Source organism: Cottoperca gobio, chromosome 17 (genome assembly GCF_900634415.1).
Source record: "Cottoperca gobio chromosome 17, fCotGob3.1, whole genome shotgun sequence".
Classification (NCBI taxonomy): Eukaryota; Metazoa; Chordata; class Actinopteri; order Perciformes; family Bovichtidae; genus Cottoperca; species Cottoperca gobio.
The window spans coordinates 3,041,588-3,066,762 of NC_041371.1; the positions used below are offsets into that span (position 1 = coordinate 3,041,588).

At 42.9% G+C, this 25,175-nt stretch overlaps 1 protein-coding gene across 5 annotated transcripts in view; it reads left to right on the plus strand.

The window, feature by feature from the left end:
* The window catches only part of LOC115022096 (partitioning defective 3 homolog), a 191,804-nt gene that overhangs the window by 117,915 nt on the left and 48,714 nt on the right, over positions 1–25,175 (plus strand). For 3 of the 5 annotated variants that reach the window (XM_029452954.1, XM_029452957.1, XM_029452958.1), the window contains 6 exons: positions 1,775–1,926; positions 2,634–2,678; positions 8,267–8,497; positions 9,578–9,818; positions 19,232–19,360; positions 24,522–24,803. In XM_029452954.1, the coding sequence (XP_029308814.1) occupies positions 1,775–1,926; positions 2,634–2,678; positions 8,267–8,497; positions 9,578–9,818; positions 19,232–19,360; positions 24,522–24,803 (1,080 nt within the window). The remainder of the gene's footprint in view (positions 1–1,774; positions 1,927–2,633; positions 2,679–8,266; positions 8,498–9,577; positions 9,819–19,231; positions 19,361–24,521; positions 24,804–25,175) is intronic. The other 2 variants (XM_029452959.1, XM_029452956.1) reach the window with 2 other exon arrangements.

Here is a 25,175-nt window from a genome sequence, read left to right on the forward strand (position 1 = left end):
TGCGTAGTATAGAGCTGCAACTAACACAGGTGTTAACAACACCGTTTAACACAGTGTAACACAGTGTAACACAGTGTTACACCTTGTAACACCTTGTAACGCCATGTAACGCCATGTAACGCCATGTAACACCTTGTAACACCTTGTAACACCTTGTTACACCTTGTAACACATTGTTACACCTTGTAACACCATGTAACACCTTGTCACACCTTGTAACACCTTGTTACACCTTGTAACACCTTGTCACACCTTGTTACACCTTGTTACACATTGTAACACCTTGTAACACATTGTAACACCATGTAACACCATGTAACACCTTGTAACACCTTGTTACACCTTGTTACACCTTGTAACACCTTGTCACACCTTGTTACACCTTGTTACAGCTTGTAACACCATGTAACACCATGTAACACCTTGTCACACCTTGTTACACCTTGTTACAGCTTGTAACACCATGTAACACCTTGTTACACCTTGTAACACATTGTAACACCATGTAACACCTTGTAACACCTTGTTACACCTTGTAACACCTTGTTACACCTTGTAACACCTTGTAACACCTTGTTACACCTTGTAACACCTTGTAACACCTTGTTACACCTTGTAACACATTGTAACACCATGTAACACCTTGTAACACCTTGTTACACCTTGTTACACCTTGTCACACCTTGTTACACCTTGTTACGGCTTGTAACACCATGTAACACCTTGTCACACCTTGTTACACCTTGTTACAGCTTGTAACACATTGTCACACTGTGTTACACATTGTAACACCTTGTTACACCTTGTTACACCTTGTCACACCTTGTCACACCTTGTCACACCTTGTTACACCTTGTAACACCTTGTTACACCTTGTTACACCTTGTCACACCTTGTCACACCTTGTTACACATTGTTACACCTTGTCACACCTTGTCACACCTTGTTACACATTGTAACACATGTAACATTACGTAACACCGACTGCTGTGGCAAGCCCAGTGTCTTCTTGTCCGTGAGGAGAAAGATGGAGGCTCCAGCTCTCTGATGAATCATACTAGAAAATGTTTCTCTTTGCGTCTTATTTATTTTGGGCCGATTTTCATTTTATATCTCTTTCTCATTCCACAGTCCCTTCTTCATTTCATCTTTTCTTCTCCTTTCTCTGCTCCCTTTCACATCTTGTTTTGTGCCTTGTTTGTTTCACTCTCCCCAGTGTTATCTCTTGTTCTTATCTGTCCCACACTGCCTCTTCTTTTTGCTCATATAGCCTTTTTCTTTTGCTCTTCATCTTTTTTCGGTCTCTTATTATTTCTCTGCTCTCCATTTGCTTTAATCTATCTAAAGCTCTCTTTCTCTTTTCTTCCAGCCTTACTACTCAGTTCTACCCTTTCTTTCTCTTCATTTCTTCTCTCCCATACTCCAGTCTTCCCGTCTCTGACTTTGTTCTTTCTTGCCTCCGTCTCTCATTCCCCCAACGCTTCCTTTTTTTTATTTTCCCCACTTATTATCTCTCCTAATTCTTTCCTAGATTCCCCTCCATCTCTGCTTTCCTTCTTTGAACCGTACGAGTTCAAAGCAGAGACGTTCTTTGAACCTTCATGACCCTTTTTCACTTAAACCCATCATTGTCCTCTGTCTCCATAACCACTTGTGTAACTCTTTTTTTCTTTCTCTCATATTTTATATAGAAAATGCTAAGAATGTTTATTACCTATACTATTATGTCAATCCTATCTTTTCTCCCCGTCACACCCTTCAACCCTCCATCCAGCTCCCTGAATCCAGATGAAAACAATCCAGACGGCAGTTTCCAAAGGGAAGGCTTCGGGCGGCAGAGCATGTCGGAGAAACGCACCAAGCAGTTTGGAGACGCGGCTCAGCTTGAGATCATCAAGACGCGCAAGTCGAAGAGCATGGATCTAGGTACGACTTTGAAAAGCTCCACATGCCTTCAATAATGTTGGATGTTCATTAGATTCCAGGGAGATGAGACATGTTGTCCATGTGCAGGGATCAAGGCAGTATGCTTTCAGTCAAACAGGATAAACATGGCTTACCTCAACCAGCTATATGAGGTTAACATATTATATTCTGTGGGTAATTGTGAAGCGTCACAGCCTGACTCGGCTACTTCAAACTCTGGTTTTTTTAATCAGATTTTTATGAAACCTTTAGCACACACCCCAAACATTTCCCTTATATTTAAATCTACTCCACCCTTTGCCTCTCTATGGGAACAAACTCTGCATCTCTGGCCAAAGTCGAGAACTTCACTGCGTTGATTCACCTTGAAATGTCTTCGAACAGTCGCTGATTGCTTTGGCTGCAACAGTCTCTCTGCTCGCACTCTCTATAATCATATCTAATCTTCCCGACCAGATTGCTGCTCTGTGCCGTGTTGATATCACAACAAGTCTGATTGCTATCCTCAAACCCTCTTTTCATTTCCCTACTCCCCCCACCCCCTCCACTCCACCTCCTTGTCTCGCATGGCGTCCGATCCTAATTGAGATGAAGCAGTTTGTGATGTTTGCAGCGCTACCTGGATGTTGCATGTGGAATGTCATTTGCACTAACTGAACCCCACATGTTTGTATCCCTCCCTTCTTTCCTTCCCCTTCCTTTAACAGTAGCCGACGAGTTTAACCTCACCCCTCGTCACGACACCGACACAGGTAAGGACCGGTGCACTGAGAGGTAGAACGGAATACTTACCTTCACCACCATCCCCCTCACTTTGTCTTCTTACGGTGCATATCTAATGCCTGGGATTGAGGAGTACAAGTGGTGTTTGACTTTTAGGTTGAATTAAAAGCTGATTCATACAGAAAGTATTGCTGTTTTATGATTTTATTCTGCATTATATCTTATTATCTAATCACATTTAGCAAATTCCGACTTCTACAGTGCAATTCATCAAGCAAAGGAGGGAACCTTTACTATAATGGCTCTTATGGTGAATTCGTTTCTGTCTTTTATGCTGATATCAATAAATTGCAACGCTAACAACCTGCAGATGTTTCAAATTGGAAGCACACAAGGACAAGGGGAAGATTATGGCCTATAAGCTCCTAAAAGGCTTTTTAATTTGAAATACCTTTGCAGGAAGTGTGTACTTTCATTGACAGTAACTTAATGGTGATCAAAAAACGGCAAAGTAGCACCAATTGGAATTAATGAGCGCATGAGAACAGTTGTTAATGTCATAAAGAGAAGACTGCAGCAGAGCAGAGAGCAGGACAGGAATATGTTGCACTGCTGTGGGAACAAATATTATGCTGATTTTGGAGAACATGGAGAACGCTGAGTTTGCATAAACAGCAAAACGGCTTCAACAGCAAATTAAAACGGGAACAGAAAAAAGTTTTAACAAAAAATTCTGGAAATTGAGGAAATTAGAAATACTGTCTTCAACATTCCTCCATTTTTAACTTTACTTGGTCAAAGCCCAACTTGAACCCTCCGTCCCAGGTCCTTCACGTCATCCCACATCATCACAGTCCATATCTTCTTCATGTACTCTCTGTATCATAAGATATCCCTGGGATTGGTGTTTTATTTATTTGAATGACACATTGTAAAACTGCGGGGGACACTTGTTGCTGCCGAGATGAGCAAGAATAACAAAGGGTTTTAGTGCCGAGCTCTATAAATGAACTGCAGCCTGTCTCTGTGGCTTTGTGGAACACATCGATTCACAGCTGCTGCAGGAAGTGACACAGATTGCACAGGAACAACACTGACATACATGAAATTGCACATATTGATCTACAGATATAAAGTCAGTGACCAACTTGCAGATTAGGTTTCAGAAGGTTTATCCAGCGCTCTACTCTTTATGCATGTGTGGCGTGTTCTCTTGTGTTCGGTGCTTCGCTCGCTCTTGACAAGACACATTTGTCAGACTGCAGAGTGAAGACTCGCAGCCACAGTTTGAGGTCGCTGCCGAACATGGGTCGCGAAAGCAGTCGGGTGACTACAAATTTGATTTTCTCACTTTTTGCCTCAAATGCGGCTGTAGCACTAATTGTTTTGTGTGTGTGTGTGTGTGTGTCAGGAGTGCACATGTGTGTGTGCGCGGAGAAGGACAGCAGAAAAAACCCTCTGTCCTTGGTTAAGGCAGCGAGCTTGACAGCGAGTCATCTGTCATTGTCAAGTCTTGTGCATTTTCACTGTCGCCTGGACTGAATAGAAGGCCTGCCTCTGAGATCAGCGACTTGGACGAAACAGAGAGACACGAGAGCTTTCGAGTGTCTTGGTAACTTGTTGGTATGGCTGTGGACTCTCTCAATAATAAAGTGCGAAGACAAAAACACGGAGAAAGTGTCAAGAGTTCATGTGGGAAAAGCCTCAGATGGATCCTTTAGTATTGTGAGTAGTTGTAACAGTGTGGGCAGCCAGGAGATGGAGAAGAGATTGTTTCCAGCTCTCTGTCATGTCGTGATTTCGCAGGGGCGGCAAGGCTGAGATTGTGTGTGTGTGTGTGTGTGTGTGTATCTGCCAAACGATGGCAACAGATGAGTCATCTGTACGAATACATAATGTGACGAGAGCGAGGAAAGGTTAGAAGCTCGGCATGCAGTGCATCCTGAAGTCCATCCAGTCCTCAAACCTAAATGAGAAAAAAGGTAGTTAGTGAGTGCCATTCAGAAGTATGATTCATATGAGCATTTCCTGCATAATCTGCAATATTCTGAACAGTTGAACAGATGATGTTGACACAGAATCCCATTTACAAACCTTCCTTTCCGTCCGACACTTTAGAGGAAACTGGTTTTATCATCGATGCAGCGTTTTCTACTTGTTCCCTTCAGAGAAAGTCTTTGACTGTCAGTGAAACTCTCATTACACTTGCAGGTTTTGAAGTCAGCTCTCCTAATGCTGTGGGCTAATAGATTTCACCCTGTTGTCTTAAGTGTCGGGGGTTTATTTTCACTTTGTGGCCCCTGGTGTCACTTTACCAACATTTAGAAAGGTCTCTACGACCCATTAAGTATAGATGATCCATGGTCCATTTCCCAAAGCCCAAACACCAGCAGAGACTGACAGCTCCGAGAGAGGAAGTAGACGTCGTCTCCTGAGCGGTGATTGGCTGACAGGTTTGTTGACTCATGCCGCTGCCACATGTTGGACGAGGACACTTCAGCGATGCAGGACTGTTGGCAAATACCTTTTTTTGCCGCATCATGTGATTGATCCCTTTTTTTTTTTAAGTTCATGTTACGAGCCCGTTTAAATGACTTGGGAAGTAGGTACTATTTCCTGGAGTTGATCATTTTCTATTCCTGAAATAAGATTACGTGTTATTTGTGTTGTGGATTAGTGTTTCCCAGTACTTGGGGAGTGTCCCTGAAACAATGCAGTGACTCCGCTCATCACAACACTGAAGATTTGAACCCAAATAAAAAAGTTTGGTAAACTAGATGATGTTCCTCATTACACCGTGGGCTGTGTAGAGATAACAGAGGCAGTTAAAATCCAATGATAGGTGATTGCCTCTGTGCATCGCCGCTGTCTCCAGCTCCAGCTGCGTCTGGTGTCAACGCCAATCTGACCTCCGTGTTCCAGCTGCAACACGACGGCTCTGTATTTGTTTGTGTAAACCCGTCGCTGCCTAACTTGGTCGGATCGTGTTTATCTGAGTGTCACTCTGTCCAAACACACCAACACAGATTACTCACAACTGACTGACTGGTTGCCAGATTAGAAATAATCCATTTAGCATTTATCTGTGTTTCCGGACATGATTGTTTGAAAATGTTTCGTGTCGTAAAAAGAATACGATCGGATGATCGAGCCTGCAAATGTTCTCGCAGCACAGCCGCTCCATTTGCAACATCAACGAGGACGAATGTTTAAGACAAGAAGCGACATTTAACGTAACATTACAACACTGAAGACGGTATTCAAGACCCTTTGACGTACATTTGATCTGGGATTGAACTCTTTTTGCACAAAAGCCTGCTCCAGTCTAACCTTACCAAGACCCTGTCATATTCATACTGGCTGTTAAGGACCTGGGTGGGGTCGGAGAGTATTTAATTACACATCTCCTAACTACTCTGAGTAGCCAGGTAGTCCTGACTGAACAGAATGTTTTACAGAAGGCTCGTCACCAGGTTATTTGGAAGTCTGTAAGATACACAAACCACACTTCTCAGATAAGCAACACAGTGTAAATGATCCTGAAGTGTGACTGCAGTGAATGGCGTTGGGCAAAGCCTTTAAACAAAACGGGAGTGCAGCATGGAAAGCCTATCAGCCCGACTCTCAGTGAGACGTTAAGGGAACAGGACGGGCTGATGAGAATGAATGTGAGGCCACCAACCCACTCACTCCTTCACTCTGCATTTATTCAATTTTCCATTTCTTTTTTCGGTCGGTTTCACTGTAAACAAGAAGCTTGGCAATTGTTTTTAAGCCCGTTTCCAGACTTATTATCGGAGATTATTCTCCAACAATTGGCAGGTCATTGGAATACATTTCAATATATTTTACTTAATTAATTGTATGAACATTTAAGTACATTATGCTTAGAATAATAATGGAAATGACATAAAAGAAACAGCCAATACAATACACGTTAAGTCATTGAAATAGGTCCATTTGCTCCTGACGAAGACGCACATCTATGAAAGAAAGTAGATTTCAAATTAGTCATTTAAATTTGAAACAATTAGAGTAAGTTTCTTGGCACTGTAGCTTTTGTGAAGTTACTCAAACAGGAGTAAATCTTCCTGTCTTTGCCTCCACCGCCCTTACTCCCCCCTCCCTTCACTCTTTGTTTCTCGTGGCACCACATGTTCATCTGCCAGACCTCGTGTATTTTTGCAGCCTTCTGCTACAGGAGCTCTAAAGTGAATCACCCAGGAGATTATTACTCTTCCACTTACCTTCATACCTCCTCACCTTATCATCTTACATGTATTTGCCACCGTACACATTCTTCAGCCTGTGAGAGGAGCCATATGGGAACAAAACATTATGCCCGCACCACTGTACAAATAGTCTTAGTTTAATTAAACTGTCATGTTTCTCCTATTTTGCTGATGGTTATTTTCATTCAGAGGCACATCTTGTAATGAAATGTGTAGTCAGTCAGGAGGAATGTAACACACACACACACACACGTGAATACACACGATCGATCAGCCTCCTTCTTGGTGAAACTAACAGTATCCAGGTGTAAATATGGTTGTGCCGTTGTCAGAGTAGCTTATTGGTGTTCTGAGGCTCGGCACGCTTGGGTCGGCCCAGTGATGCTCCACCAAAAGCAGCCGCGGGAACACTAATGGGGTGAGTGTGTCATGACGGATACACTGCAGGTGTACGAGTACATTTTCGCCAGATTGGTGTGTATAGTAAGCACTGAATGCACTTTTCTGAGTGAAGTTCAGTTCCTCTGCATCGTACTGTATAAAGAAAGTCTCTGAAATGGTGTTTCCGTAACATTTTGTTATTGTTAGCGAGAAATCTCTTCTGCAGAATGTGAGTGATGTGCTTTACTTCCTGCCTCTGTGTCCACCGAGTGCGCTAATGATATTTTCAGTAGACGTTCACCTTGAGGGTCATTGTGAGGTTGGCTGGAGCAAGTCCCAGAATCCACCACCCAAAAAAAGAGAAGTTCTCCCTAGTGAAGACTCTGAGGTCAAACTTGGTCGTCTGGATTTGTCTTGTTGTGAAATGTGTTTGCTTCGTCAGTTTTCCTGCAGGAGAAAAGTCTCCCTCATCCTCTCAGTTCATCCTAAATCATCCTGTTGAGTCACTTTGTAACATAACTCTCATGATAATGGTGCTTCTCTTGCACTACATCATCAGTTATCCTTGAGAATACTGTAACTCAGCCAAGGTCAACGCTGATTCTGGCTCGCGTTTGTTATTTATTACTCAAAGATGTGATTAAGAAGTGTTGAAGGTTATGTAAAAATAAAATCAGGGTGGAATGGAAGTCAAGGGAATTTAGATTGTAGCTCTGTACTCTCCTTTTTGTAATAGATTAGGAAACTGATATTACACGAGGCCACTGATTGGGACAACGATGCTTTTGGCCATGGTGGTACAAACTTCTATTGTTGCTGAACTGCTGCTGCTGTCCTGGTGGCTGGTCTGCAGAGATCGGTGTAGAGTAGAAGTGGACTGTGGTTCGTTATTGTTCACCGCAGTGTGTAGTGATGAATGAGTGGATTGACGGGGACTTTGACCACCTCTTGTAGAAATGTCTGTGTATTTTCCTGCAGTACATACTTCTGTGTCCTCCCATCAGGTTCTTCCACAAAGGATGTTGGACCATCACTCGGCTTAAAGAAGTCCAGCTCTCTCGAGAGCCTCCAGACGGCTGTTGCCGAGGTAACCCTCAATGGGGACCTCCCCTTCCACAGGCCACGCCCCCGCATCATCAGGGGGCGGGGCTGCAATGAGAGCTTCAGAGCCGCCATCGACAAATCCTACGATCGACCGGCTGCAACAGAAGAAGACGATGAGGGCATGGAGACATGTAAGACATCCAGCGTTTGTATATCGGCCAGCAGTTAACAGAACTGTGTCTGAGAAGTCACAACGGCCATATTGGTACCATGTTCATCATGTTGCTACTTTAGTAACATTGCATTATGTGTTGTTGAGATGACACTAACACAACAACGGTAATAACGAGGTTTGATGTGTAAACTTTTAACATGTCAGCCACTAAAACTTGGATGTGGTTTCCGTACTCGTGCATGAGAGTGACAGCATTCTGACTAATCTGGCAGCCGATTGTATCGCCGCTTGTGGCAATGGCATATCGCGGACTCGGGATGTAACTCGCTACTGCATTATATGTCACATGTATCATAATGTCAACACGAGGGCGTTCTGTGATAGACGAGCATCTCGTAATGCACAGAACAATACATTCAGTCACCTGTCATTTGTTTTTCCTTTATGTTTGTATTTAATGCTTCTTTTAAGGCAAAATCTTGATTTGATTAATTTAATTCTTCTTGTAAATGTGAATGACACGATATGGAAAGTTTATTGAATTTTTTTTTATGGGTGCCACAATAGAAAATGTATAATCCCCAAGAGCAACGCGTACACTCATGAATTATAGCCAAGCGATGGCTAGTAATTACGCGTACATACACAAGGCCTACTTCCTGATTGTTCTTTATTTTTCGTTGGGTTATTCAAATGTCATTTTTTCAATTTCATATATTATCTTAGTAGTGTATTTCTTGAGGTTGTACAGCTCAGATAATGTGATGTTTATTATCTGAAGTGAATCTCATAAGATGACATAATCACGTAGTAATCCCTGTATTGCTTTTCTTCATTCTATACCAGTCAGTGTCTATCGGTCTCTAAAGATTACTATCTGTAATATGTAATTAAATTATATTAAGCCCCTTTTTGCTCTTAGGAGACATCATTTCACATTTATGAGATTTATAGATTTCCATTTATTAGGTTTATGGATTGAATCTTGCAGTTCTACTAAAAACGACTTGTTTACCGGTTAAATATAATATGTGCTCCACTCTCCCCCATGTCTCTTTCTGCGGCCCTCTTCCTGTACGTCTGTCCCTCTGTGCAGTGGAGGAGGACACGGAGGAGAGTTCACGCTCGGGGAGAGACTCTGTGTCCACGGTGGCCGACCAGACGCCGCTGTCCGGCACCGAAAAACCCCTGGTCAACGGCACTAATCGCAGCAAAGAGGAGAAGAAGAAAGACAAAGACAAGGGCGGGAAGGAGAAGAAGAAGCAGGAGGGAGCGAAGGACAAAGACAAGGGGAAAGCCAAGAAGGGCATGCTGAAAGGACTCGGGGACATGTTCAGGTAAGACTGTAAGAAAGTCATTTGGTCACTTCCTGCACCGAGTTTGAGCTCTTAAATACACAATCTGCTTTGCAACAGTGTAAGAACGCAGTGTGGTCGGAGCTTATCTTGTGTTACATTGTGCAGAAGAGAGATTGTTCTCGTATTATTATCTGCTCAACACTTTCCTAAACTCTGCTAACGTTTACTCTGGATCTGGAGATGGGTTCAATATCACTGCGTCTGTCCAAGACACACTGATCAATATCTACTACACACAGCTGATGCGTCCTCATTGAGTGCGTTTTGTGTCCTCCTGTGTGAAGAAGGAGATCCTTGAATCACCAGCTTGGTACGTCTGTTACCTCACGGACGACCCGTTATTGTCTTTAAACAGATAAAACGTTTAGCCACACTTTGGGAGGGCTGGAGCGTCTGAGGTTCTGAGCTGTGGACCTACAACACTTAAGAGTGTGAGGAAACTCTAATTGGACTCCAGACAACTTGACCTTTTGTGGTTTATTTTCCCGTAGTCTGCAGCCGCTAACATTTTACCTGTCAAACTATCCCTTATAGCTAAAGTGACAGAAAGTCTCTCTCCTCTACACACACGTCCCATTAGTGTATAGTCCATACATAGTCCTCCCCTGTCTCTGTCCCCATTACCATTGGTGTCGAGGTCATTTGGTACGTCTCCCCTCCACCTGATTGGTTGGGAAGCCTCTGGGGCCGGCCAGTAATATATCCGTACATCATATTAGCCGAAGCGACGGTGACAGGGAAGGGAAAACAGGGACTCTTGTCTGACAGAGGCAGGTAATGAGCTCCACAGAGATGGGAGGAGAGAAACAACACGTATGGAAGAAAGGGAGACGCAGTTCTGTGCAATGGGAAGTGCAAGAAAACAACTTGTTGGAGACGCAAAGAAAAAGATCAAATGACCTGGAGGAGGATTTAAATGAACAACATTAGTTTGACAAAACAATCTTAATTTAAGGTCCACTTACTTGCTTTTTCTGGAGCTTTCAGTTCTTCTGGTCAACTTTCTAATGTATATAAAAACTAATCCCTCAATCTGCTGAGGAAGGCTGTGAGGTGGAGCTGAAAGCCCCAGATAAAGTGTGTAAACAGACCTTTAAGTGAGATTGTTTTGTAAGTAATGTCCTCTTTGTTCAGGTAGTACTTAACGGTTAACCAATAAGGGCCATGTTTAGACTTTGTGTGAATCCTAGGTCTTAAATAAAACACAAACATTCAGTATTACACAGCATTCGTACGGCATACTTACACCGTTAAGTACATATACTGTAAGACTTTGCTACATTTGAATGTATCTTTCAAGATGGAGGTGTAGTATGCAAAGGAGCAACAAAGGGTTAGCAGTGAATGAGGGTCTCCTCTACACAAAGGGATGAGGACACAGAGACGTTGTGTGTTTGTCCCTCAGGTGCTCCGTCAGGGAGCAGAGCTCTGTGTCCAACAGGTGGGATCGCTTCAGATGACGCCAGCGTGCTTCTGGAGGAGCATAGAGGCTCAGGCAGTCGGGGCCACACACACAATGGAGTAATCAGGGGGACGCACTCAGAAAAATACTGCAAACTCGTAGTTCACACTCACACACACCCTGGAGTAATTACTAGGGAGCACACACATGCATGGAGACGTATATTGTACTCACACAGACATGGGAGGATACTGTGAAGTGCAACAAACTGCACACGCATGCAGAAATATTTACCCACAAATCCACAACTGTAACTCGACTCACACACTCACACTCACACACACACTGAGATCCAGTTTTCTTTTTCTCTTCTTCTCCCAGACAATTGGTGTGTGTTGTCGGAACATCAGTCATGGCGCCCTGATTGGCTCAATATTGTCCACATCAGATCCGCTCCATTAAAACTCTCCATGCAGTGTTTACTGGCAGACAGCTGTGTGCTCCAAAATACTGATGTGAGATATTCTCAAGCCGTGTGTACGTCTAGTCTTGATCACATACTCCACTTTAAGGAATGATCCACCAAAACACGTGTGGTTCATCTCCTCTGAACACATGATGGAAGGCAGCTTTAAGTTGTTATGGCACTGATAAAGAGAAAAAAGCAGCAACAGAATTAACAGAACAACAAATGTAACACCCACACTGTTTGATTGACAGGTGGTATGTGGGAGCTACAGTGTAGCAAACAGCACAACAGTGAGCACTTATCAGCAAATATGTTACTAAAAGAGGAAAAAAGAAGTTTGCACTTGTGTTGGTGTCAACATGTCATGATGAAACAGAATGCAAATGTGTGTGTTGGCCCAAACCGCAGAGGGTGGATGTGTCGAGAGCGATGTTACGTTGAAAAAAAGCGTATAAAAGTGCGGCCCAATCACGCTACCGACTCTGATGTGAGCAAGTTAGTTCCCCTGAGTGGCTTTAGAGAACGTCAAGAGCTCCCGATGAGTGTCATGTGAGTGAGCGAGTGTGTGAATGAGTGAGTGGTGCAGGAGTGTCAGGGAGCTTGTACTTTGATGTGTGTTTGCACGTAGGAGGGGGGGGGATCAGGAGTGGGAGGCCTGTAGAAGTCAGAGGAGTGTGTGTGTGTGTATGCACGTTTGCATGCGTGTGTGTGATCAACAGAGCTGCCACTGCCTGACCCTCTCATGTCTCGAAGGCCTCACACTCAGTCCCAATCAAAGCCTCATTACCATCAACCACTGCCAACAGAGCAGCCTGCCAAAACTCTGTAATTCCCCCTTAGAAGAGAAAGAGAAGAAGAGAGGGAAAGAGAGAAAGAAAAGAGAGAGAGAGAAAAAAGAGAAAGAGAGAGAAGAGAAAAGAAAGAAAAAGAAGAGAAAGAGAGAGAAAAAGGAGAGAGAAAGAGAGAGAAGAGAAAGAGAGAGAGAAGAAGAGAGAGAGAGAGAAGAGAGAGAAAGAAGAGAGAGAAAGAGAGAGAGAAAAAGAGAGAGAGAGCAAGAAGAGAGAGAGAAAAGAGAGAGAAAAGAGAGAGAGAAAAAAAGAGAGAGAGAGAGAGAAGAGAGATAGAGAGAGAAAAGAGGAGAAGAGAAGGAGAAAGAGATAAAGAGAGAAGAGAGAAAGAGAAAACAAAAGCTAGAGACGAGATATCTCGCAGCTAAAAAACATATCTAGAATATCTCCGCTAGCTCGAAAAAAATCTGGAGGAGATCTATATCTCTCTCTCTCTCCCTCTCTCTCTCTCTCCCCTCTCTCTCTCCCTCTCTTCTCTCTCTCTCTCTCTCCCCCTCTCTCTCTCTCCCCCCTCTCTCGCTCACATTCTCTCTCACTCTCTGTTCATCACTTGGACTCAGAAGCAACACCCGGCCTGTTAGCTTGGCACCGGCGAAGACGGTCGTTGCCCAGAATTCGAGGGCTGCGCTAATTTTGCAGTGTTTTTTTTTAGTACGCGTGTGTGTCTTTGTGTGTAAATGTGTCCTCGTCATGAACAAGTGAACAAGCCTGAACATAAAAAAAGGCTCACGCTGTGACAAGCTTCACGATGTGTCGCAGAGGAAGCACTGCGAGGCCCGTTATGACCGCTCTCGCCGTCTGCCAACGGGTTTTCTCTGAAACTCACACTTGCATTTTGAGGTTTGTCATGGATGGCGGGACATTCATGCGTCATGCTCTGTCCAAGGGAACAGAACACAGCATGAGGAGATAAGACGCTAATAGTCACAGAGAACAAACTGCTGATAATGTTTCATGCATCAGAAATCATTGCCTGTAGTCTCAGCTGGTGGCCCTGCGAGGCTGTAATGCTCATTACATACATGAGAAGGAAAAATTAGCGATATCTTAATGTAAATCTTTGCCTGATGGTGGCACCAGAGGAAACCTTATGTTACTTAAATACGGTGTATGGTGGCCATTTTTGTCCGACTTGGCTCAACTTTCTAAAGTCTCAGATTGCCTCGGTCTCTCCGTTTCTCACTTTGGATTAGTGTATGTACGCCATGTTAGCATAATGTTAGTAGTTAGTAAGTTAGTAGTGTCAACACGCTAATGTTTAGTATGTGAATTTTAGCACATAATCTTCTTAGCTCAATTATTAGCATATATGAATGCTAACATGTTAGCATTTTATTTTTCAAATTAAGTAGAGCTGAGGCTGATGGAGATTTATTTCAGCGGTATCCTATCATGATTTTTCAATTTTTTTTGTTTAAGTTTTAAGTGTGAGATTAATAAACAATAGTTCACAGGCGTTTTTTACAACATGCTGTGATCATATTTGGGGTGACATTAATTCCTTTCTGATTAACCTGCTCTGTGACATCAGCGGTGCTGCACATCCAATATGCCGCCCAAAAACTGCCCACAACACCACCGGACGTGTTTTCACTTGTGGTGCGGTTAAAGGGATCAGCAGTGACATGTGGGTGGTCTGCTGAATTGAATTAGCTGGATCCTTGACATTTGGAAGTTGTCTTTCCAAAACCACAAAAACTCGGCAAAGCCTCTTTATCGACGGCGTCGGGCAAACGAGAAGAGCCTAACTGTGCCTGGAATATAAGATTATTAAATGCCCCGGTGTCATGGTTAATACTCAGTCTCCTATTCAAAGTTTTCCTATTCAGTCGTAAATGTGTGTGTGTGTGTATCAAGAAGAGTTAGGCCGTCTTTTAAGAGGCTGTTAATGAAAGTTAGTGGTGTGGAGAAAGAAAGTGTCATCCATCTCTGGTCGTGATAGATCTCTCCTGCTCTTAGCATTAACGGCGAGCCGTCACTCCGAGCATGTCAGGCGGTCGCAGTTAAATTAATCAGGTAATGGACCTTCGTCTCCGAGCCCACTCCATCTCCACTGCGGCTTCTGCTCCTCATCACATTTCTTGGGTTTCCTCAGTTTGTCTTTAGCACACTTAGGAGCTGCTTATTACCACAGCACATCACAAACAACTACACGTGAGGTATCGAAGGCATAGAGAAGTGATCATGGACTCGTCTGGAAAACTTGTTTTAAAAACAAAATGGTTTGTTTTGTTTATAATTTGATTAAACAGATTTACCCACTTTGACAAATCACCAGCACATGTGATGATGGAAGACCAGAGTCAGCAGGAGTCTTCTAATGTCTGCAGCGCATATTTGTAAGATCTACCAGATGCTGAAGCACTGGATGTGTGTGTTCACTGTTATTCCACTCTACACACTTCACATGTGTCAATTTACACTCTGTCTCTTTAATTCTTAACATCTTACCGGCCATTATTTTATCCTACCAATTAAAGTTAGAGTGACGATATTGCAATTATATTAAACAAGAACATCTAAGTACATGCAGATTGGGGCACAAAACATGCCGTTCTTTGAATGCAGTATAAATGTTATTTTCACCAATTTGAAAGAAATGGTTTCTGCATGCTGGGCTCCATTGGTGTGATTGGAAAGCGAAGACTCTTGTGGATTCAATGTGTTCATGTGAGATGATGTTAATTGTCTTCATGTCTTGCTGTCTTCATGTCTTGTTGTCTTCATGTCTTGTTGTCTTCATGTCTTGTTGTCTTCGTGTCTTGTTGTCTTCATGTCTTGCTGTCTTCATGTCTTGTTGTCTTCATGTCTTGTTGTCTTCGTGTCTTGTTGTCTTCGTGTCTTGTTGTCTTCGTGTCTTGTTGTCTTCATGTCTTGCTGTCTTCATGTCTTGTTGTCTTCATGTCTTGTTGTCTTCATGTCTTGTTGTCTTCATGTCTTGCTGTCTTCGTGTCTTGTTGTCTTCGTGTCTTGTTGTCATGTCTTGTTGTCTTCATGTCTTGTTGTCTTCATGTCTTGTTGTCTTCATGTCTTGCTGTCTTCATGTCTTGCTGTCTTCATGTCTTGTTGTCTTCATGTCTTGTTGTCTTCATGTCTTGTTGTCTTCATGTCTTGTTGTCTTCATGTCTTGTTGTCTTCATGTCTTGTTGTCTTCATGTCTTGCTGTCTTCATGTCTTGCTGTCTTCATGTCTTGTTGTCTTCATGTCTTGTTGTCTTCATGTCTTGTTGTCTTCATGTCTTGTTGTCTTGTTGTCTTCGTGTCTTGTTGTCTTCGTGTCTTGTTGTCTTCATGTCTTGCTGTCTTCATGTCTTGCTGTCTTCACGTCTTGCTGTCTTCATGTCTTGTTGTCTTGTTGTCTTCATGTCTTGTTATCTTCATGTCTTGTTGTCTTCATGTCTTCATGTCTTGTTGTCTTCATGTCTTGTTGTCTTCATGTCTTCATGTCTTGTGTCTTCATGTCTTCATGTCTTGTTGTCTTCATGTCTTGTTGTCTTCATGTCTTCATGTCTTCATGTCTTGTTGTCTTCATGTCTTGTTGTCTTCATGTCTTGTTGTCTTCATGTCTTGTCTTGTTGTCTTCATGTCTTGTTATCTTCATGTCTTGCTATCTTCATGTCTTGTTGTCTTGTTGTCTTCGTGTCTTGTTGTCTTCATGTCTTGTTGTCTTCATGTCTTGTGTCTTCATGTCTTGTTGTCTTGTTGTCTTTGTGTCTTGTTTGTCTTCATGTCTTGCTGTCTTCATGTCTTGTTGTCTTCATGTCTTGTTGTCTTCATGTCTTGTTGTCTTCATGTCTTGTTGTCTTCGTGTCTTGTTGTCTTCATGTCTTGTTGTCTTCATGTCTTGTTGTCTTCATGTCTTGTTGTCTTGTTGTCTTCGTGTCCTGTTGTCTTCATGTCTTGCTGTCTTCATGTCTTGCTGTCTTCACGTCTTGCTGTCTTCATGTCTTGTTGTCTTCACGTCTTGCTGTCTTCATGTCTTGTTGTCTTCATGTCTTGTTATCTTCATGTCTTGTTGTCTTCATGTCTTCATGTCTTGTTGTCTTCATGTCTTGTTGTCTTCATGTCTTGTTGTCTTCATGTCTTGTTGTCTTCGTGTCTTGTTGTCTTCATGTCTTGTTGTCTTCATGTCTTGTTGTCTTCATGTCTTGTTGTCTTGTTGTCTTCGTTGTCCTGTTGTCTTCAGTCTTGCTGTCTTCATGTCTTGCTGTCTTCACGTCTTGCTGTCTTCATGTCTTGTGTCTTCACGTCTTGCTGTCTTCATGTCTTGTTGTCTTCATGTCTTGTTATCTTCATGTCTTGTTGTCTTCATGTCTTCATGTCTTGTTGTCTTCATGTCTTGTTATCTTCATGTCTTGTTGTCCTCATGTCTTGTTGTCTTCATGTCTTCATGTCTTGTTGTCTTCATGTCTTCATGTCTTGCTATCTTCATGTCTTGTTGTCTTCATGTCTTGTTGTCTTCATGTCTTGTCTTGTTGTCTTCATGTCTTGTTATCTTCATGTCTTGCTATCTTCATGTCTTGTTGTCTTCATGTCTTGTTGTCTTGTTGTCTTCGTGTCTTGTTGTCTTCATGTCTTGTTGTCTTCATGTCTTGTTGTCTTCATGTCTTGTTGTCTTGTTGTCTTCGTGTCTTGTTGTCTTCATGTCTTGCTGTCTTCATGTCTTGTTGTCTTCATGTCTTGTTGTCTTCATGTCTTGTTGTCTTCATGTCTTGTTGTCTTCGTGTCTTGTTGTCTTCATGTCTTGTTGTCTTCATGTCTTGTTGTCTTGTTGTCTTGTTGTCTTCGTGTCTTGTTGTCTTCATGTCTTGCTGTCTTCATGTCTTGCTGTCTTCACGTCTTGCTGTCTTCATGTCTTGTTGTCTTCACGTCTTGCTGTCTTCATGTCTTGTTGTCTTCATGTCTTGTTATCTTCATGTCTTGTTGTCTTCATGTCTTCATGTCTTGTTGTCTTCATGTCTTGTTATCTTCATGTCTTGTTGTCTTCATGTCTTGTTGTCTTCATGTCTTCATGTCTTGTTGTCTTCATGTCTTCATGTCTTGCTATCTTCATGTCTTGTTGTCTTCATGTCTTGTTGTCTTCATGTCTTGTCTTGTTGTCTTCATGTCTTGTTATCTTCATGTCTTGCTATCTTCATGTCTTGTTGTCTTCATGTCTTGTTGTCTTGCTGTCTTCATGTCTTGTTGTCTTCATGTCTTGTTGTCTTGCTGTCTTCATGTCTTGCTGTCTTCATGTCTTGTTGTCTTCATGTCTTGTTGTCTTATTGTCTTCATGTCTTGGTGTCTTCATGTCTTGCTGTCTTCATGTCTTGCTGTCTTCATGTCTTGTTGTCTTCATGTCTTGCTGTCTTCATGTCTTGCTGTCTTCATGTCTTGTTGTCTTATTGTCTTCATGTCTTGTTGTCTTGTTGTCTTCATGTCTTGTTGTCTTGCTGTCTTCATGTCTTGCTGTCTTCATGTCTTGTTGTCTTCATGTCTTGTTGTCTTATTGTCTTCATGTCTTGTTGTCTTCATGTCTTGTTGTCTTATTGTCTTCATGTCTTGCTGTCTTCATGTCTTGCTGTCTTCATGTCTTGTTGTCTTATTGTCTTCATGTCTTGTTGTCTTCATGTCTTGCTGTCTTCATGTCTTGCTGTCTTCATGTCTTGCTGTCTTCATGTCTTGTTGTCTTGATGTTTTGAGAGATTTATTTTATAATCTTTATCAATTCTCGAGTGGTAAAAATGGTTTGTGTTTGATCCTGTGACTTTCTCTTTCCTTCACTTTCTTTTAATCTTTCTCTTATTTTCACTTTACTAATTTACACTCTTCACTCACTTCACACACACACGCACGCACGCACACACACACACACACACCCCTCTTGAGGTTGTCTTTGTATTCTTCACCGTAGTTTAGTTTTCAGTCTTAATGTTTCATTCATTGAGTTTCTCTTAAGCGTGTTCATTTTTTTTCTCTCTTGTTCACTGTCTTCTGCCTCTTTCATTAACACACACACACACACCTCTTTGGTTCCTCTCAGCGTTGTCTCTTTAGAAGTTGTAGATATTCTCTGCGGACCAATTTCCCTGTGAATAATCACGGTGGTTCATTGTGGAGCGAGCACGGTGCCAAAGTCATTTCTTCAACAGGCTGCAGCTTTATACTGAGTCAATCAAGCTGAAATATCTCTGCAATGGCTCCTATTTCGTTAAGCGTCACTCCCTCCCTATGAATATAATTACTGCGCTGGGCCGCGTCAACGCCTTCTTCATTTACCATTCCCCAACTTTAAACCAACTGAATTGCTTTTTAACTTAAAAAAGGTACTTTTCAAACAATTCATTTGAAGGCTCGATCGGACGTTAAGTCTCACCTGTTTCTGTTTCGCAGATAAACTAATATTATTTATTCAGATCAGTTGATTTTGAGTTACTGTGAAGACTCTGCAGAGAAATGTCACATTGTATGAGGGGATTCTTTGTAAGTCACAATAGATTAATGTCTCCTTGAAATGGTTACTTCACCTCCGACTCTCCATCCACTCACTGATCCATTTCTGCACCCTGAGAGGAAATTGATCACAGCAAAGCAAAGAAATTATAAAAATAACTAATTATTTGAGTATTCTAGTTAAAGCTTACAGCACAGTCTCATACATGTACCAATAGATATGATTTGTTTCTGTATTCCAGGTTTGGAAAGCACCGTAAGGACGAGCGACCGGGAGAGAAGATGGATCGTAAAGGCTCCAGCAAGTGGAGGACAGAGGAGTCGCAGGTTTCAGACGAGGAGACGATGAAGATGAGGATGGAGCAGGAGAGGTAAAGGCCTTCATGATGTAGCTCCTGCTAACTGCTGTTACATGTAGTTGTTCTGCTCAATGCTGCAGTGGTAATGTTCCTTTTATGTCTGGACTTGTGCTTTGCTACTTTGGGATCAAAGAAGGGGAAAACGGTCATAACTTAGCGGCTCTACCGAGCTTTGTGAATCAAAGTGAACCAAATAAATGAAATAATGTTTTAATAGCCTTGATCATAGTTACAAAGTGCAAATCCAAATAACACAATACATTTAGACTGAGGCTTGTAAGTCCCGTTTGTGTTCAGTCATTCTCGATATATCAGTTAATACACATCATGTGGCCGAACGTATGTAGCGAACATCTCACCACATTTGTGTTTGTTTAACGTTGTCATTCCAAAACCACGTCATTAATCTGCTATAGCAGCCTCTACTCTTCTGGGAAAGCTTTCCACAAGATCTTTGCAAACGGGGTTTGCAGGAATTTGTTCTCGTACAGCCGCAGAGACAGTGGTGAGGTCCAACACTGACGTTGAGCGAGAACGCCGGGCTTGCATTTGGACTTCTAGGTCATCCCAAAGGTGTTGGATGGAGTCGGGGCGGTGATGGCCTAGTGGTCTAGTAGTACGCCTTCCAAACAGAACAACAGATGGGTTCAATACCAGGGCTGCCACCATTGTGCCCCTGAGCAAGGTACTTAACCCCAAGTTGCGCCAGGGAGACTGTAGTCCCTGTCCCTGTAGTTAGTTCACTGTAAGTCGCTCTGTGCAGGAGAGTCATGTTCTTTCACACCAAACTCAGACAAAGAATTTCTTCATTGACCCTATTTTGTGCTCTGGTGCTTTGTCAAAAAGGGCTTTGGAATCGCACCAATGTCTGACAATACTGTTGTATACTGTAGCATAAGAACTGTAGATTTTACTACTACTTCTTATCCGCGTGATGAGCCCAATGGAAGATTGGTAACTTGTGGTCTTGGAGGTCCTGACCGCAGCTCAGACTGAAGAAATTCCCTCTTTGACATTTTATAGACTAAACGAAATGGATGTGTTTTGCTTTGTAAATTAACTCAATATGTCCAACAGCGGTATGTTAACGATTTAATAAATGAGGAATGTGTGTAATAATAAAATGAGTAGATGGTTGGAGAGCCCATCGTCTCTGAGTCGTTTACTGTTATCGGGTGGGCTCCCCGAAACCAAACAGCCCCAAGACAAGCCAGTGTTTTACTCCCTGCCTCACACCCTCCCGCTCCTCGCCAAACTAAATGTCAGGCTGGCACCGTGCCAGTTTTTTGGGGCGGCAGTTCATAAATGCCAAGGCCATTACAGCCCTGCCAGCTAATTAATTCCCTTGCTCTCGGTGTAGGGGCAGGAGTCATTACTTCACTCCCCCCCCCCCCCCCCCCCCCCCCCCCAGTTGCTCGTTATGAAAATTTGGTTTGTAATTCTTTCTTCACGCCTGCAGAGCAGATAGTCCAATAATATGATAATAGCCAGGTCTTTATTTTTAATTGGCATGAGGTTAACTCAAATGCCACGTCAGATGATTTGGTTGTTGCTGCATATCGTTAAAAGTTCAGAATGGTCCTTTTGTATGTTAATCCAATCTCTGGCTCCTCTGTTATTTCTTGTCCTTGAATGTCGTCGTCGCATACATGTATTATCACGATGGAGCTTCAAACACTGAAACATATTCAGGGCTACTTTGTTGTACAGGGTCATGGGTGACGCAGATAACATGCAGCCTGTTCTTCAGCACAGAACTTAACCCATGTGTATTTAATAATTGACAGAAATCAGCCATATTGAAGGTCTGTGCATCCACAGTGCAGGATTGTCTGACAGTAGTTCAATGCATTAATTATTGTATTCAGCCTTGGGTGTTTGACTCACTGCAACCAAGCGTACCTCCTCCCTAAGCACCTGAAAAGCACAAGCACGCTTCTCGTTTGTATTTAACCACTAGCTGAGATGCACTGATATTGACAGGAGAGATCCCACTGAGGATGTGGAAGACTGTGTCTGCTTTGGTGCTAAACAGTGATCCAGTTAAAGATGTTCCAACAAGCTGCACTCCCAAGGTTCAGCAGGGAGCGTTGGCACCTCGCTGCAGAGCGCCCATTGATCGTCCACTGCCAGAGGCTATGGTTAATCCAGCTGTGATTGACTAAATAGATGGATTTCCTCGCAGGTTTAAGTCCCAGGTCCCCGTGGACTCCAACCCCAAGCCAGACAAGCAAATCTAGACAGACAGTTCAGACAGCACACAGAGGTTTGTGGGGGGAGGGGAAGGTATGGTCATTCGAAGAGCAGGTAAACATGATTATATGGAAATAATTGGACGTGGACGTGCCTTTGAATGAAAATCTTCTAGTTTCAACCACCTTGGGATGCACTATTGTTTAATCCTTGACTGTAATTACTAAAATTGAAGTTTTTGCCAATACTGATGTATTTTAGATGAACAAATCCCTAAAAAATATAGATTTCAACCATTCAGTTATAGACATCGGGTCATGACCGTTGATGGAAATGATTTTACTCACACTCACTACTACTTCTTGCTCAAGTCTTTTAATGTAAATGTACTTTTGTAATTCTGATAGATAAAGGAGAGATTCCTAAAAATGTCCAGATATACAATATCATATATTGGGCCCTTCACAATCTTGCGATATTCTCCTTGCATAGCGAGTGCGTCAGAACTAACTAAAGCATAAAACATTTCCACATGTCCAACGTTAAGGACCTTCAGCAACCATCTTATCCCGCCGGACCATCTCCTTTCATGTACTTCCTTCCTTTCACCGTGGTCTATCAGTTGTGTCAGCACTCAGGCTAAGAGGAAGGTTTATTACAGAGTGGGTACAATGGCACATAATGGACCATTGTTCTGGCTTGATGTGGTAGAAAGGTCACTCGTCAAACACATTTCTTCTACCGTAATTTCCCATCCTGCCATTTCTATACCCTTTTTATCTGCTGTCTCTCCCTCTCATATGCTACGCACTCTTTTTGTTCAACCTCTAACTCTTTTCTTACCTCTTCCTTGTTTTTTCTTTTAACATTTACCCTTCACGCTGAGAGTATTTTCGTCTCATCAAGGTTAGTCGTTAGAAAGAAAGCAGCGTTCTCCTTACGTAAATATTTTGGGACTGAAAGGTCAATGATTAGGCCAAGTGTGGTTTTCCTTCCAGTCCCATTTCAATCAGTGTAATTGTATTTGCACAGTTGTACATTTTTAGCAACATTGCTTTTTAAGTGCTCGTCATGTTGACATAGATGGAGGCTAGATTTTGTCCTAAAGGAATACAGCTGTAGTCACCCACCGTTGATGCACAGTGGTTACCCAGTTCAACCGTCAGAAGTATCAAAAACATTCATAGAAACTTCTCCAGCAGCCTGATGTACTTCTCCAACGTCCATATATCCAATCAGTAAGGTCCAAATGTGACGATCTACATGATTTAATATCTTTCAGCCTTGGACTGTTGAACAATTTGAAGATGTTACCTTGGGCTCTTGACTGGTTTCTGAAACGTCGTAGACTGAACAATGTAAAAGTTCACAGTCGCCCTCCTTCAATGTGTATTCTGGCAATTGTCAGACTGGCCAAATGCAATTTATCAAAAACATAATCAACAGATTAACGGATAATGGAAATACTCCTTAGTTGCATCTCTGTACTTCAGAAGAGACAAATATACGTCAGACCTGTTTTGACCCCACAAATATAAGTTTCTGTCTTTGTTCAATACTTCAGCTCTCAAGAGTTGACATTGTGGCCTTTCTCACACACCACAACTGGTTCAAAGCTGCATCCTTCCTCACTCAGAAACTGGCCCCATTGACCCGTCCAGCGCCTCATTATGGGAAGGGGGCTGCACGGAGAAGGCCAGGCGCTGGATTGGTATGTCTAGCCTTATCTTATCAGCCACTGCGCTTGTGTATACAATCAGGAGCTGCTCCTACTTCTGCTGCTTCTCTGATGGAAAACTGTTTTTGCTCTGGGTTTAAAGATAGATCCCTCAAGGGCCCTGTTTCCTTCTGTGCTATTAGATAATTGCTGAGTTTACAACTGATACAGAGACAGCTAGCAAGTCCACAGGCTTTCATGTGACGTGGGTTAAGTTGTTGGAATAAGTGCACAATTTGCTAAAACGATTGTTACTCCTGTCCAGATTCAGTGGGGAGCTGTTAAAGCTATCAAGTTCATTAGCAGCCTCTTTTTTAGTAATAAAGTATTTCCACCCATTAATCCCTGTTTCTTTTTCTTAATCCACATTTTCTACCTCTAGTGGGGACTCATTGTTTCATTATGCTCAGCATGCAAATCTTCTGTATGAAGCGCTTCAGATTTTAGCCCGCTGAATGTTCAGTGAAGTTGCACCCCCTACCTCGTCACTGCGGCTGTCCCATTCTCTTTCCCACTGCCATTAAAAAAGGGCCTGGAGAAAAGAGAGCAGTATGATAATTGGTAGTTGTAAAGCTCTGATAATTGGCAAGGCTGTAATTACAGGGCTGCGTGATAGGTAGTCCCCCCCGCTGTAGAAAATGGCGTTGCCGGTTATTCACAAGATAATGGCCTAAAGAGAGTGTCTGTGTGATTTCTGAGTTGTTCTGTGTGTGAGACAGAGGTGTCAGAGGTGTGTGTGTGTGTGTGTGTGTGTGTGTTTGAGAGACAGAAAGGGAAAATCACAGTAGATATACATTAGCAGCACTCTCTGAATACAAAGTGCTTCTCTTGTATGAGGTGTTGTGGGGGCGAGAGACTATTATGTATTGTTTATGGTATTATTCAGTGGGGGAAAGAGGATAAATAATAGGCTCCACATCTTCTCTCTCTCCTGTAATGTAAAGTTAATAAGGTACAATAAACAATGAGTTTGCAGTGACTCGTCTGGTGTTTTGTTAGTGTGACACCTGAGATTAACAGCGTCTCTCAGCTCCTCAGTGTCTACACTACAGGGCTTTAGCAACAGAAAGGTTTCACCTGACAAAGTGGAAACCAAGGTGGATGTTTGAATTTCCCACGGAGCAGTTTTAACCATGCTTCGCCAAGAATTTCACTGCCAATCATAAGCAGCCCAAAGCTGCACAGAATGGTACTTTTTCTGAACCACCATTGTCCTTTTGAGCACGAAAGGCTAGTGTCGATCACAATCTTAATCATCATCAGGATCCAGGCCAAGACCAGAGAGCTGAGGGAGCGTCAGGCCAGGGAACGGGACTACGCCGAAATCCTGGACATAAACCGCACACCGGAGCGGTCCTCTGAGGAGGAGCACCCGTACGCAGGCATCAACCCCCTCAACTGCTCTATGGACAGCGGGCACAGCCGGCCCCACAGCCCCCGGGACGATTACCCCCACATCCACCCACACCACCAGCACCAGCACTCCGATTCCCTCTACACCCAAGTCAGCAAGGCCCGCAACGAGCGGCCTCCGTCTGCAGACAGGTAGGGCTGGATTTATGCATGAATGAATTACTTAGTAATACTAATGAGTTCTCTCCGAGTCAGGAGGCATTCTCACACGCAGGCCAGCTGCCGGGCCACCATTCATAGTTCAACCTTTTTAGCTCCAATTCAAAAGCCCGACCCAGTCATGGTGTGTCAGTTAAAGGTCTGTCCAGACCCGATTCTGCCTCGCATTCCCCATCCTCCGAACTCTGAGGCAGGCTGGCTATCACACCTGGAGGAGAAAATAATCACAGCAACAGAAGGCAGGCGGTAAATGTCAGCTCGCCGACTGCTAGACAAAATGCATCGTTCTCGGGGGGAGGCAGAGAGGGAATGGGAACCTTTGAATATCTGTCTCTCTTTCTCGCT